A 14,842-nucleotide genomic window follows, 5' to 3' on the forward strand; every position below is an offset into this window, starting at 1 on the left:
AATAATGTAGATGGCAATTAATTGAAGAACAGCTAAACAAATTGTGGTACATGAATGTAACGGAATATTGTTATGCTGTAAGAAAGAACAAATGATTAATAGAGAGGAACATGGAAAGGCAAATGAACTGATGTAAAGTAGAGGAAGTAGAACCAGGAAAACAATATGCATAATGGCATCCACAATGTAAATAGGAAAAATAACAAACACAAAACAGTTGAAAATAAATGTTGAAAAAATATGATGAACAAGCTTGGTCCCAAAAAAGAGAAATGAGAAGATTCCTCCATACTACTTGTTTGTATTGGGAATAGCTGAGGAGCACGTGGATATGGAGCATTGTATGTAACATCAGGAGCTTTTTAATATATAGATCAGTTCAGACTGTTTTCTTCTATTCTTACTCCTTTTATTTTCTCTTTTTTTAAAAAGAGAAATTCTCTGAATTTAAAAAATTCTCTGAATCACAGAGGAAAAACTGTGGGAGTTGAAACACAGAAGAAAAACAACTGCTTGAATATATGGGTCGAGGGGATATGGCTGGGGATGCAGACTCTAAATGAACATCCTAATGCAAACAGCAACAACATGGAAATGGGCTCTGATCAAGGACACAAGCAATACCCAATGAAATTGTGCATCAGCTACAGGAAGGACGAGGGGAGGGAAGTGAGGGAAAGAATATGGTTCTTGTAACCAAGGAATAATGTTCTAAATTGACTAAATAAATTAATAATTTAAAAAATAGAATGCAAAAAAAATTCTCTGAATCAAAAGGTAATCTTTGTCTCTAGAGAGACAATGAAAAATTCTCCCTCTAAATATACATGTCTGTGCATATGTTTGCTGCTTTCAGAATTCCTAAAAGACAAAATCCACACTTTTGAAACAGCTATAATGGACAAGAATGAAAATAAACATTTTACCAAAGGATTTTTCCATTTACCAAATTATTCCCCCCAGTGTTCTAAATTTTAGAGTTTCCTAATGCATTTGGCTATTTGTTTACAGAACCTTAACTATGTGACAGGCAGACTAAGATACCAAGAATAAAACAATGGCATTAAGAAGCCACTGTTCATTGAAAATCAGTCAGAAATTAAGCATAAAGTATCTTGGAAATAAGAATAGGAATCGCTGGACAAAGAAAATGAAGTTTACCAAGTTTCCACACATTTTATTTAGGAATACACAATTTATCCACTTGGACTCAATAAATTACAGGGGGTTGACCTCATGGCAGAAGGGAAAGAATCCCAAGTCAGAAGACCTGGATTCAAGTCTTAAGTTTGCTATTTATTCACTCTCTTGTGACATTGGATACATCATTTAAGCTCTTAAAGACTTGGTTTCCTCGATCTGAAAAATGGGGATAATAATATTTGTATTTAAATATATCATTTTAATATACAATTAAGGATATTACATATTTAACATTATAATGTATTTCCTTGTACTATAATTATTATATGGTATAATAATAAAAATACAAAGTGGTTATATAGATATCACTTTATAAATCTCAAAATACTAAAGAAACACTTTATTATTTTAAGTTTTAAGGATATTTCCCTTCCTAATGTATTTGTATGGAAAATATCCAACAATGAAACAGAACAGACTGCCCATAACTGGATTTATCCAAGCAGAAACTGAATGGTGACTTGGATATGATGTAGAGGACAGTCATGCTTTGGGTAGGGAATTGGACTCAAAAACCACTAAGATATTTTTAAGATCCACTTGAACTGTAAGGTTGCCTATTTTAACATATATAATAGGAATAAAGAAAGATCCTCAACTACTAAAAAGTGTTTTAGGATCATAGTCTTTGAGATCCTAAACCCATTGGGAAAGAAACTTGTGAAAGGAATTATGTAGAGACTGAAAATACAAATACACTCAAGAGTTCAGATAAATTCATTAGTGACGCCTCTGTAGACAACAACTAGAGTAGGGGGATACTTAAGACTCAACCCAGCAACTAACTCTTTGGATGGAAAAATGTACATGTAACACACTTTTAAGTTTAAATTATTAACATTTTCCCCGCCACTCTCTTAAGTCTAGATGATTTAAAAAAAAAAAACAGTAAACGGAGCCCTAATTTGTAGTTTGCCCATTTCCAGGGTGTCTGGACTGACACTGAAAATTTAACAACTGCCAACCTGAGCTGGCTCAGGCACATCCCTGATCCAATCGTGCCTTAGGAGGCTGATGTTTGCAAACTACATCCTCTATGGTGTCAAATGAAAAGGGAGGGAGAAGGGAAACACACAAGGAAAAGTTTTCTCCTTGTTCAAAAAAAAGAGGCTGGCTTCTAGTGGATGTCTAAACTACAAGTAACGATCCCAGGTGGGAACTCAGCTGGCTCTGAGCTCATCTTTTGATGGTTTCACCATTGCTCTGGTGCTGTTTGTGGATGGGATGCAAACTCACCATTGGCACCAACAGGGTCCTTCACACCAAGATTGCTATTAGTAACTCATGGCAAAGGCCAAAGGCCAAAGTTAGCTCAACTCTGATATAAGAAAAGACAGAACTGAGAACATTTTCCTAAAATGACTAAAGCATGGGAACTGGAACAGGCATTAGATTGGAGCCAGAATCTGGGCTTTGGCTCTTAAAACTTGTATGACCCTGAGAAAGTCATTTAATTTTCCTGGGCCTCAGTTTCTTCATGTGTAAAATGTGAGTGGTGGACCAGATGATCTCTAAAAGTCCCATCCAGCTCTAATTTTATGATTGTACGAAGAACAATTTCATTTAATTTGCTCTAAAACTATTTAATTCATTTTTCAAGATATCTTCAGAATTGTTTTGTTTTGTTTTAAATCTTATCCATTCTTTTCATGATATCACAGTCATTTTTTTTTACATTCTTTTTTTTTAATTTGGTCAATTTTAGCATTATTCCTTAGTTACAAAAATCATTTTCTGTTCCTCCCTCCCCTCCCCCCATCCCTCCCATTGCCAACATTCCACTGGGTATTGCATGTGTCCTTGATCAGAACCCATTTCCATGTTGTTGGTATTTGCATTAGGGTGATCATTTAGCGTCTCCATCCCCAGTCATATCCCCTCGACCCATGTATTCAAGTAGTTGTTTTTCTTCTGTGTTTTTACTCCCACAGTTTTTCCTCTGAATGAGGATAGTGTTCTTTCTCATAGATCCCTCCAAATTGTTCAGGATCATTGCATTGCCACTAATGGAGAAGTCCATTACGTTTGATTATACTACAGTGTATCAGTCTCTGTGTACAATGTTCTCCTGGTTCTGCTCCTCTCGTTCTGCATCACTTCCTGGAGGTTGTTCCAGTCTCCATGGAACTTCTCCACTTTATTATTCCTTTTAGCACAATAGTATTCCATCACCAACATATACCACAGTTTGTTCAGCCATTCCCCAATTGAAGGGCATCTCCTCATTTTCCAATTTTTTGCCACCACAAAGAGTGCAGCTATGAATATTCTTGTACAAGTCTTTTTCCTTATTATCTCTTTGGGGTAAAAACCCAGCAGTGCTATGGCTGCATCAAAGGGCAGACAGTCTTTTATCGCCCTTTGGGCATAGTTCCAAATTGCCCTCCAGAATGGTTGGATCAGTTCACAACTCCACCAGCAATGAATTAATGTCCCTACTTTGCCACATCCTCTCCAGCATTCATTACTTTCCTTTGCTGTTATGTTAGCCAATCTGCTAGGTGTGAGGTGATACCTCAGAGTTGTTTTGATTTGTATCTCTCTGATTATAAGAGATTTAGAACACTTCTTCATGTAATAGTTTTGATTTCTTTGGCTGAGAACTGCCTGTTCATGTCCCTTGCGTATTTATCAATTGGAGAATGGTTTGATTTTTTGTATAATTGATTTAGCTCTTTGTAAATTTGAGTAATTAAACCTTTGTCAGAGCTTTCTGTTATGAAGATTGTTTCCCAGCTTGCTATTTCCCTTCTGATTTTGGTTGCATTGGTTTTGTTTGTACAAAAACTTTTTAATTTGATGTAATCAAAATTATTGATTTTATATTTTGTGATATTTTTCTCACTCTTGCTTGGTTTTAAAGTCTTTCCCTTCCCAAAGGTCTGACATATATACTATTCTGTGTTCACATAATTTACTTATAGTTTCCTTCTTTACATTCGTAATTCATCCATTCTGAGTTTATCTTGGTGTAGGGTGTGAGGTGTTGATCTAAACCCAATCTCTCCCACACTGTCTTCCAATTTTCCCAGAAGTTTTGGTCGAATAGTGGATTTTTGTCCCAAAAGCTGGGATCTTTGGGCTTGTCTTAGACAAGTCACAGTCTTATAAGATCAAAGGATTCTGAACAGAAGGGGAATTTGAAAATTGTGTCATCCAGGCCCCCTGTTTGATAGAGGAGAAAAGTCACTAGTCCGAGATCATTTACAGGCATTAAGTAGAAAAATCGACATTTCAAACCTAGATCCCTTGACTCTAAAACCAATGCTCCTTAGAGGAGAGAAAATATTTTGTTCATTGAAAAGAAATTGAATTGAAAATAAATCAATAAATACAGCCCTCTTGACACTATACCACACATATTACTGCCCTGTCAAGGTCTGTCAAGACTGACGCCAAAGCAACATGCTGCTGCACCTGGGACTGTGTGGTTGTTTTTCTAAGATTTAAATGCTACACTCTCAAATCTGGTCCACGTTTCCGTTTGTTTTGCTTAACTGTACTTAGTTACAAGGGAGAGTTCTAAGGGGGGAATGGGGTGAGGAGAGGGAAAGGGAACTGAAAAGTGACACCAATGTTTGAAAAGGGGGGGGGGAGATCATCAAAATAAGACACTTTCTAAAAATATAATGGAGAGAGCTAAACTCAACCAACAAAAGAGGAGTCACTAACAGGGGCCACGCTTTAACCCTAGCAGCCTCTGAGTGGCCTGGGAACCCCTGAAAAAGATGGGGTGCCAAAAAGGGTGACAACTGAAGCTGGAGAAAGGTCTTCCGTGAGAATTTTGTTGAGGGGCCTCCAATGAGGACTTACACCCCTCAATCCAAACACTTGATTATATTTTCTTTCTTGGCTAACGACTAATAAAAGCAACGTGAAGCAAAGGGAAATAATCTGGACTTGGGGAGTCAGAAGGGTTGGGGTTTAGGTTTGTCTACTCTTGGCTTCGCCATTTGCTATCTGTGTGAATTTGGGAAAATCACATCATCCCTCTTGGCCTTGGCTTCTCCGTCTGGAAAATGGGAGTGTTGTCTGGATCGAGGGCTCTTAATCTAGGAGCTGTAAGCCTATTTTTTAAAAATATATACATATATTTCTCTAACTGAATTTCAGAATAATGGAATGCCTTTGTAATCCTATGTATTATAGCATTTGAAAACATTCTAAGGAGTCCCTAGGCATACATATATATTTGAATATTTGGGTAATTATTCTATCAAACACCTTATGTAGACAGCCAAACCAGGTCATTCAAGCTACTGAAAGAAAGCTGCTTTGAGACAAGCATTGGCCATCCAATCACGTAGCCGCACTGACTTCCCAGGTTGCTGCCTCTCCGCTCTTCCCTCTTCATGCCGTCTGGCTTGGTTTCCACTCTTTATCCTGCCTCCTTGGCAGCAAGGTGGCACAGCAGGGAGAGAGCTGCTCTTGTAGTCAAGAAGGCTTGAGTTTGAGTCCTGCTTCTAATGCTCCCTCCCAATGCAATGCATGGTGAATCACCTAATCCCTCTGTGCCTCAGTTTCTTTATCTATACATTGGGGTCAATAACAGCACCTTCCTCCCAGGGTTATCTTAAGGATTTACTGTGTTAACATATATAAAGCAGTTTGCAAACCTCATGCTAACTATTATCATTATTATAATTATTATTATAATGTGTGGCTCTGCCACTCACTACCTAATTAATCTTCAGCAGGTCACTCAATCTCCCTAAGCCTCTGTTTCCTCCTTTGTAAACTGGACATAAAAATCATCCTTGGCCAAGATGACGTTACAGAATGGTTGGGAAGATCAAATACAGTCATTTGTCAGTCCAAAGCAATTCTTACATATTGTTTTAACTACTGTTTGCCGTTATTATTTGATGCAAATAAGGACTACACCGTCCCTACACAAAGCAGGGAGGGGGGGATTGTCCTCCCTTCCAGTCAATAACAGGGTCCGATGCCCACCTCTGCCATCTACTGCCACCAGAACCTCCAGAAAGTCACCATTCTAGGCTTCAGTTCCAATAACGCAGAGGATAAAGGCCTTTCTGGCCCCATAATTCTAAGGAAAAAGACAAAAATTTTAGGGTGATCAGAACTAGCACAGTGGGGTTGGGGTGTGGATGCAACAGTGTGTCCTAAGCAATGCGTGCCATGAAGGCACCGGCCACACCCAGGTTCTCTTCTCGTCTTCCAACATTTCCCCCTCGGGCCAGTTGACTCCCTGTTCCAAGACTAAACAGAGCTATTTTTTCTCCTTCCTCTACTTCCTTCCCTCCACGAGGCTCCAGCATGTAGCCCTGAGTAAATGGACCAGCAGCAAAGGACAAGAATATGAATATAAAATATTATTCAGCAAACCCAGTCTGATTCTGTTCAAACATCCCTCTCCAGTGTCATGGCGGTGAGCCCAGCTTCTTGAAGCCTGTGCCAGCAAAGGGCAGATTCTGACAGGGGCCACCAAGCTGGAAAGGCTTCAAGTATGGGCCAGGGGCAGGCTATATATCCATCATCAGAGCACCAGCCTAAGTTCATCATCAGATTGGCTATAGGGCAGTCTGGAACTCTCAAAAAATGATCTCCTATGTCAAAGACGGGCTTTGTTCTAGGCTGGCGAAAGACACCGACAAAATGAGTATTTCAGCAGATAAGTGCTAAGAAAAAATAGAGGAGGAAGAAGAAGAAAAAGAAAAAGAAGGAGGAGGAAGGGGAAGGGGGAGGAAGAAGAGAGAAGGGGGAGGAAGGAAGGAAGGAAGGAAGGAAGGAAGGAAGGAAGGAAGGAAGGAAGGAAGGAAGGAAGGAAGGAAGGAAGGAAGGAAGGAAGGAAGGAAGGAAGGAAGGAAGGAAGGAAGGAAGGAAGGAAGGAAGGAAGGAAGGAAGGAAGGAAGGAAGGAAGGAAGGAAGGAAGACCAAAATTCACAAATTCACATTTGAGAGAGACTTGGGTTCAATTCCCACCTCTGAACAAGTCTCCGTAAGCAACTTTCAGACATTTCAGATTAGTTGTTGACCTCTATTGAGAGAGGGAGTTCCTTCACTGGGAGTTCCTTACACCAGTAAAATCAAAGGAACAGATGAAAGAAAGCACAACAAAGTCCCCTGGCATTGATATGGTGACTTATAAATGCTATTTCATTTTTGCATAGTGGCAAAGTAAACAGAGTCCAGCCTCTAATACATACTGACTGTGTGTCCTTAGACAAGTCACTTAAATTCTGAATACTCATAGGCAACTCTAAAACTATAAATGGAAGAGAAGATGCCAACCCGCATTGGTAAAAGCGTTTTTCATGCCCAGGAATTCCATACAAGGAAATTGCAAGTCTAGGTCCTCTTGTGATAATATTTCATCATTGCAGTATCCCTGTGAGGGAGAGACAAACAGACAGACAGATATAGATAGACAGATAGAGAAAGAGAGATGATGGATAGATAGACTGACAGACAGATAAATAGACATACAGATAGAAGAGAGACAGCTAGAGACAGACAGACAGACAGATAGAGAAACAGAGAGACAAATAGAGAAAGAGAGAGGATGGATAGATAGACAAAGACACAGAGAGACAGATAAGTAGATATGAAAGAGAGAGAGAGAGGGGCGGGGGAGAGAGAGGGAGGGAGGGAGGGAGAGGGAGAGAGGATAGATAGATTGTCAGACAGATAGATAAATAGATATACAGATAGAAGAGAAACAGATAAAGACAGAGAGACAGATAGATTGATAGAGACAAAGAGAGGAGATAGGTAGATAGAAGATAGATGAATGGATAGATGGATAGATAGAGGAAGAGAGAGAAGGATGGATAGACTGATTGACAGACAGAGAGATAGACTGATAGAGACAGAGAGAGGATGAATAGATAGACAGACAGATTGAAGGGAGACAGCTAGAGACAGACAGATAAAGAGAGAGACACAGATAGATTGATAGAGACAGAGAGAGAGGAGATAGAAGATAGATAGATGAATGGATAGATTGACAGACAGACAGACTGAGAGACAGGACTGAGAGAGAGATTAGCAGATAGGCAGTGAGTGAGATAGATGGGCAGATAAATGCGTGTGTCTCACACATATACGTACACGGGGCAAATGTTAATCCCTCGCTATTCAGAGAAGGAAACTGAGATTCAGTTACAGAGAAGGGAAGGGACAGAAGCTCAGCTGCTTGGGGTAGAACTGGGGAGAGAAGCAGGCAACTCAGGTTGCCGGCTCGCCATTCTTCGATGTACTCTTGCTGCCCTCTGCTGGCAGAACTGATCCATGAAGCTTCTGTCACCAATTTTTCCAAAAGGAAGAAGCCAGGAAGAGACAAAGTTCTGTTGCCATGTAACCGGCTCTCCTGTCTGCTCCTCTTACCCCAGACAGACTAGACCGGATGCATTTGGATTAAATTTGCATTTTCAAAATTTGGGCTTATAGGAGCCTAGAGTGGGACGAGACCTTTAGAGGTCATTTGGTCCATCCATGCTGTTCCATTCATTCAAGATGCATGTACTAAGTGCCTACTCTGTGCCGTGCATGGTGCCACGTTGGCAAAGACAAAAACCAAACAGTCCCTGCCCTCCCTATCTGTTTGGGGAGACTATATATACACATATAAGTAGATACAAAATCAGTAAAAGCAATGCTGAACTGGAGCCAACTCCTACCCTTTGAGAGCCGATTGTTAAATTTTAAATGTGAGCATTTATACCCCAGAAATAGATTAATGCTACCAATCATGGTTTATTTTACTATTTGATGATTATCTAGACTTAAGAAAATGGTGGAAAACATGTTAATAATTCAGATTCAACTTGAGAGTAGGGGATGTATGCTTTTCTTTTGCAGGTGGGGGGAGAACCTATTGTTAAATATTTATTAGCATGTTCCTGAATACAAGATCATTTTTCAGCTTACATGCTACAAATAAATATAATATATAAAAAGCAATTTGGGGTAGAGGGAAGGCAGTGGCAAATTGGGGGATCAGGCTACATTTCAAAGAGGAAGTGACAGATAGGCTGAGACTTAAGGAAAGCCAGAGATTCTAAGAGGTAGAAATGAAAAAGAAATGTATTCTAGGTATGGTAGATATTCTGTTCAAAGGCATGGAGGTGGGAAATAGAACACTGTATACAGGGAGAAGCAAGCAGTCTAGTTTCACTGAACTATACTAGAAATATGGTCATCCAGCCTATGCCTAAAGAGGTTAACTGACTTGTCCAGGAGCACAGAACTAACAAGTAGCAGAGTTAGGATTTGAATCCAGATCTCCCTGAATCCAAATCCAGCACTTCCATCCACCATGTCTAAGCTCATATGACTGGCTACTATCATGACAACACCAGAACTCAAACTTAGATCTGCTGACAATCCTTTTTTTTTTCCAATTCACCACATGGTTTCCCTGGGTTTCACATGGATCCCATTATGATCCAGAGATTTCTTTTCAATTTAAATTAATATTTTACAAATTGTATTAAAAAGGTAGCAATTGGCAGTGAGCCTGCCACGTGTCTTTTATGGAGTGGGGAACAGGGTTCATCATGAGTCTTCTGGAAGCATGATGACCCAGAGATTTTTAAGCTCATTGAGTCAGCTTGTTTGTTTTGAGCAATGTTGAATACAATGTAATTCCAGTAGGAGAGAACTGTCCATAGACTGTCTTTCCATTGAGATATGTGCTTTATTTGCTTCTAAGTAGAAAATTTGTATTTAAATATCTGTTGTAGCAACTTGAAAAACATGGAAAATATGAGAATTATGGGGATCTTTTTAACACAACGTTCTCTTCCCTATGTCCTCGTAGGCTGTCCCAAAGTTCTGCACACTGGAAGAAGAATTACCCTACCTGGATATGGTGATTGCAGAGACCTTGAGGATGTACCCACCAGCTTTTAGGTAGGCTAAAACTAATAAGATGAAATTCAATGAGGATAAACATAAAGTCATATATTTGAGTTCCAAAAAATTGGCTTGAGAAATATAAGATGGGGAAGGCATTGTTAGGTAGATCTTTGGGGGGGGGGGAAATCTTGGGGTTTTATTGGACTTCAAATCCAATGCGTCAACAGTGTGAAAAGGCAGCCAAAATAACTAAAGCAATTGAGCTCCTTATTCCAAGAATATGGCTATGATAGTCTTGCTGTACTTATTGTACAGGGCAGACCTGCAGACTTGGGCAGATCACATCTACTTTCCATTGCTTTCCATTTTAGGAAGGATGCAGACAAGCTGATGGGGGTTCAGGAGGGCCCTTAGGCTGGGGAAGGGCTTCAATGTCTATTGGCATATGAGGACTGGTTGCAAGTTTAAAGTTTAGCACCTAGAAGAGATTATTCAGGGCAGTCAGGAGAGCAACCTTCCAAGTATCTGAAGAACTTTCTTTGGGGAAAGTGATCAGATTTGTCTCTCTTGGCCCCAGAGACAAAACTAGGAGCCATGGATGAAAATGAGAAGAAATAAATTTAAGTTTTACAAAAGGCAAAAACTTCCTAACAGTTAGAATATTCAAGAATAGAGTGAGGTGCATTGGAAAGTTGTGGTGTTCTCCATAATGAAAGTCTTCAAGCAAAGACTTGATGACCACTTTTGGGGGGTAAGTTGTATGTAAGGATCTTTTCAGGTATGAGTTGAACCGGATGGCCAGTGGGGTCTTTTTCAATTCTGAAATTCTGTGAATCTTTTAAAAAAATTTTTTTAAGAAATTCCGTGATTCTGTGAAATTAACTTAGACCGTAGTGATCTTTCCCTTCCCTGGTCTTGTATTTTTTTGTTTTTCAATCATTTTGGTCCTAACTGGCTCTTTCTGACTCCATTTTAGGGTTTTTCTTGGCAAAGATACTGGAGTGGTTTGCCATTTCCTTCTCTAGCTCATTTTATGGATGAAGAAGTTGTCTTGCCCAGGGTCATGCAACTAATAAGAGACCGAGGCTACCTCTGAACTTGGTTCTTCCTGATTTCAGGCTCAGTGTTCTACCCACTGAGCAACTTAGCTGTCCCTTTACTTTCTGTTACTATTCAATGACCACTCTGTTGTTGTTCAAATCCATCCAACTCTTCCATGACTCCATGGACTAGGGCACTAATATCGTCCATAGGGGTTTTCTTGGCAAAGATACAGAAGTGGTTTGCCATTCCTTCTCCAGGAGTGGACAGAGGTTAAGTGACTTTCCCAGGGTCACACAGCTAGTACTGTCTAAAGTCACATTTGAACTCAAGTCTTCCTGACCAACACCCTATCCACTGAGCCACCTAGCTGCCCAGTTACCACTTAAGCTGCCATTTATCGATAGTTCTCTTTTCATGTGTATATGTCTTATTTTCCCCAACTGTCCTCTCTACCCCTGAAGAATAGAAAGTGTCTTATATTTGGTAGTGTAAGCTCCCACAAACAGACTGTCTAGCACAACACCTTGTGTATTGTAAGCCCTCAATAAATGTTTGCTAACAGATGGATTTTTCTTTGAGTCAATAAGCAACAGAAAGAAAAAAAAAAACTGGTGCAGGAAAGTATAGTAGAAAATACTATATTGGAATGAGGAGCCCTAAATTCAAATTGCAGACCCAATATTTAATAACTGTCTACAAAATCATTGGATCATTGATTAAGAGATGGGGGAGATCTTAGATGTCATTGAGTCCACTCATCCTCATTTACATGTGAGGAAACTGAGCCCCAGAGAGGTAACAGAAGCATACACCTAGTAGTTGTCTAAGGCAAGATTCACACTTAGGTCATCAATTTTAAAGTCCAAAACTCTATCCACTACGCCACACTGAACCTCTGAGTCTCTTTCCTCATCAATAAAATACGACAATACTTAAGAGAGCGTTTACTTTTTTTAACATTTTTTACCAATTACATGTAATGAGAACTTTCCACATGAGTTTTCCCAGGTTATATGATCGAACTTCTCTCCCTCCTTCACTTTCCTTCCTCCTCCTGAAGCTGGCAGGCAATTCCATCTGGGTTATACATGTATTATCATGCAAAACATTTCCATATTGTTCATTTTTGCAAGCAAATAATCTCATAAAACCAAAACCCCAAAATATAAACCCAAACAAACCAAAGTGGAAAACTGTATGCTTTCATCTGCATTCTGAATCCAACAGTTCTTTCTCTGGAGGTGGATAGACAGCATTCTTTGACCCAAGTCCCTCAGAATTGTCCTGGATCATTGTACTGCTGAGAGCAGCTAAGTCTGTTGTATTTGATCACTCCACAATATTGCTGTTACTCCGTATGATGTTTTCCTGGTTCCGCTTATTTCACTCTGCACTCTTCCATGAAGGTCTTTCCAGCTCTTTCTGATATCATCCTTAACAGAGCATTTAATAGCTCAAGGCAAGGGCTTTGTTTTTGGGTGCCAACCTTCTGATTCTTCTCCTAGAAAGAACCTTCTATTTGGCAACCACCACTTATAAGCCTGTGGCATAACTGCCATACCTAGGGCAGGGCCCCTCCATTCAGTTCCCACCTAGGGTGGCTCTTTCACAGAGCCAGCTCCCCCATCCCAACCCCTTTTAGGGTTATGAGTTCAAGGGTCCCCTCCCTAAGAATGCCACCGTCTTCTTGCCCAGGCTCCTCACTGCTGAGTTCCTTTCTCTTATCCTCCTTTGAAGGTTTCCTTCTTGTTTCTCTATTAAAGTCTTCCTCTGGGATTTAGGAGAAAGAACACTATCCACATTCAGAGGAAAAACTGTGAGAGTATGATTCTTGTTACCAAGGGAAAATGTTTTAAATTGACTAATTAAATAAAATTTTAAAAATAAAAAAGAGCTCCAAATATAAATAAAGTCTTCCTCTGATTCCTTATCATTATAAGACATTTACCTGGGGGTACCCTCTCCAATTCTCTCCAGAAATTCTTGTCCATCTCCTCCTTCAGCTCAAATCTTCCCTCTTTACATTAATGAATTACTGGTGGAGTTGTGAATTGATCCAACCATCCTGAAAGGCAATTTGGAACTCTGCCCAAAGGGCTCTAAAAGTCTGTCGGCCCTTTGATTCAGCCATAGCACTGCTGGGTTTGTACCTCAAAGAGATAATAAGGAAAAAGACATGTACAAGAATATTCATAGCTGCACTCTTTGTGGTGGCAAAAAAGTTGGAGAATGGCTGAACTAATTGTGGTACATGTTGGTGATGGAATACTGTTGTGCTCAAAGGAATAATAAAGTGGAGGAATTCCATGTGAACTGGAATGACCTCCAGGAACTGATGCAGAGCAAAAGGAACAGAACCAGGAGAACACTGTACACAGAGAGTGACACCCTGTGGTACAATCGAATGTAATGGACTTCTCCATTAGTGGCAATGCAGTGATCTTGAACAATTCTGAGGGACTTACAAGAAAGAACACTGTCCACATCCAGAGGAAAAACTGTGGGAGTAGAAACACAGAAGAAAAACAACTACTTGATCACATGGGTTGATGGGGATATGATTTGGGATGGAGACTCTAAATGATCACCCTAATGCAAATATCAATGGTATAGAAATGGGTCTTGACCAATGACACATGTAAAACCCAGTGGAATTGTGCATCAGCTATGGGAAGGGGTTGGGAGGGGGGGAGGAAAAGAACATAATTTTTGTAATCCTGGAAAAATACTCCAAATTAATCAAATAAAATTTAAAAAAAGAAAAGAAACACACACACACACCCCGCCTTTGGTGGCCACTTTTCACCTAACTCTTAAGCCTCAGACCTAGCGGTGCCCCCAGCGCATGAAGATTTCCCTTCTCAAAATGGGTGAATGAGAACAATTTGTTCGAAGGTCCACTATGGTGGCTAAAGCAGGGCCTGTGGAGGGTTTGGAGAATGGTCAGAAATCAAAGATTCCAAAGCCATCTTCTGCATCCCAGCCATTGCCCAGCTCTCCTGACTTTTGCCTTGCTCTCTCGGGCTTGGACTCCAGAAGAGCGAAGAAGGCTGAGGACTTGGTGCAACTCTGCCCCACTGAAATCCACTTCAATCACAAATGAAGACATCACTCCATGATGTGACTAGTCCTCTACCAAAGAGAGCATGAACGGCCCCCCTCCAAGAAGTCTGCTTAGCCCCAAATCTCCCATCAATCACACCCTTCCTTTGCTGAACAACAAGGACAAACAAGGAAAGCAGAAGGAAAACAAGGACATGGGAATCTTAAGATGCCTAGGGATGCCATTTATTAGCTGGATGACCTTGGCTCAGTTCCTTAATCTGTCTGAATCTCAGCTTCCTCATCTGTAAAGCTGGGCTAACAATACTTAAGCCCATGGACACAAAGAAGCATCTGTCACAATGGGCTACATAAATGGATGCTAGATTGTGCTTTGTTATTGATTTACTGAAATATAGTTTCATATTCTATTTTTAAATCCTTACCTTCTGTCTTAGAATCAATACTTTTATTATATTAATTATATTAATTCCAAGGAAAGGGCTAGGCCCAGAGTCAGAGAACTAGCAAGAGTCTGGGGCCAGATTTGAACCCAGGATCTCTCGTGTCTAGATCTGGCTCTCTATCCACTGAGTCACCTAACTGCCCCCTCATATTCTATTCTTGAAATTTTTCATACATTATTTTATAATGCAATACAACAGCTTCAATCCACTAGAAGCCTCTTCTACGGGTGAGACAAAATGGTAAGTATGGGGGATGCAAAGGC

At 40.1% G+C, this 14,842-nt stretch overlaps 1 protein-coding gene across 1 annotated transcript in view; it reads left to right on the plus strand.

Moving 5' to 3' along the window:
• Positions 1-14,842, plus strand: part of TBXAS1 (thromboxane A synthase 1) — a 258,599-nt gene that overhangs the window by 225,100 nt on the left and 18,657 nt on the right. The window contains exon 10 of the mRNA XM_007504415.3: positions 9,989-10,080. Within this exon, the coding sequence (XP_007504477.2) occupies positions 9,989-10,080 (92 nt within the window). The remainder of the gene's footprint in view (positions 1-9,988; positions 10,081-14,842) is intronic.

This window comes from Monodelphis domestica, chromosome 5, assembly GCF_027887165.1.
Source record: "Monodelphis domestica isolate mMonDom1 chromosome 5, mMonDom1.pri, whole genome shotgun sequence".
Lineage (NCBI taxonomy): Eukaryota > Metazoa > Chordata > Mammalia > Didelphimorphia > Didelphidae > Monodelphis > Monodelphis domestica.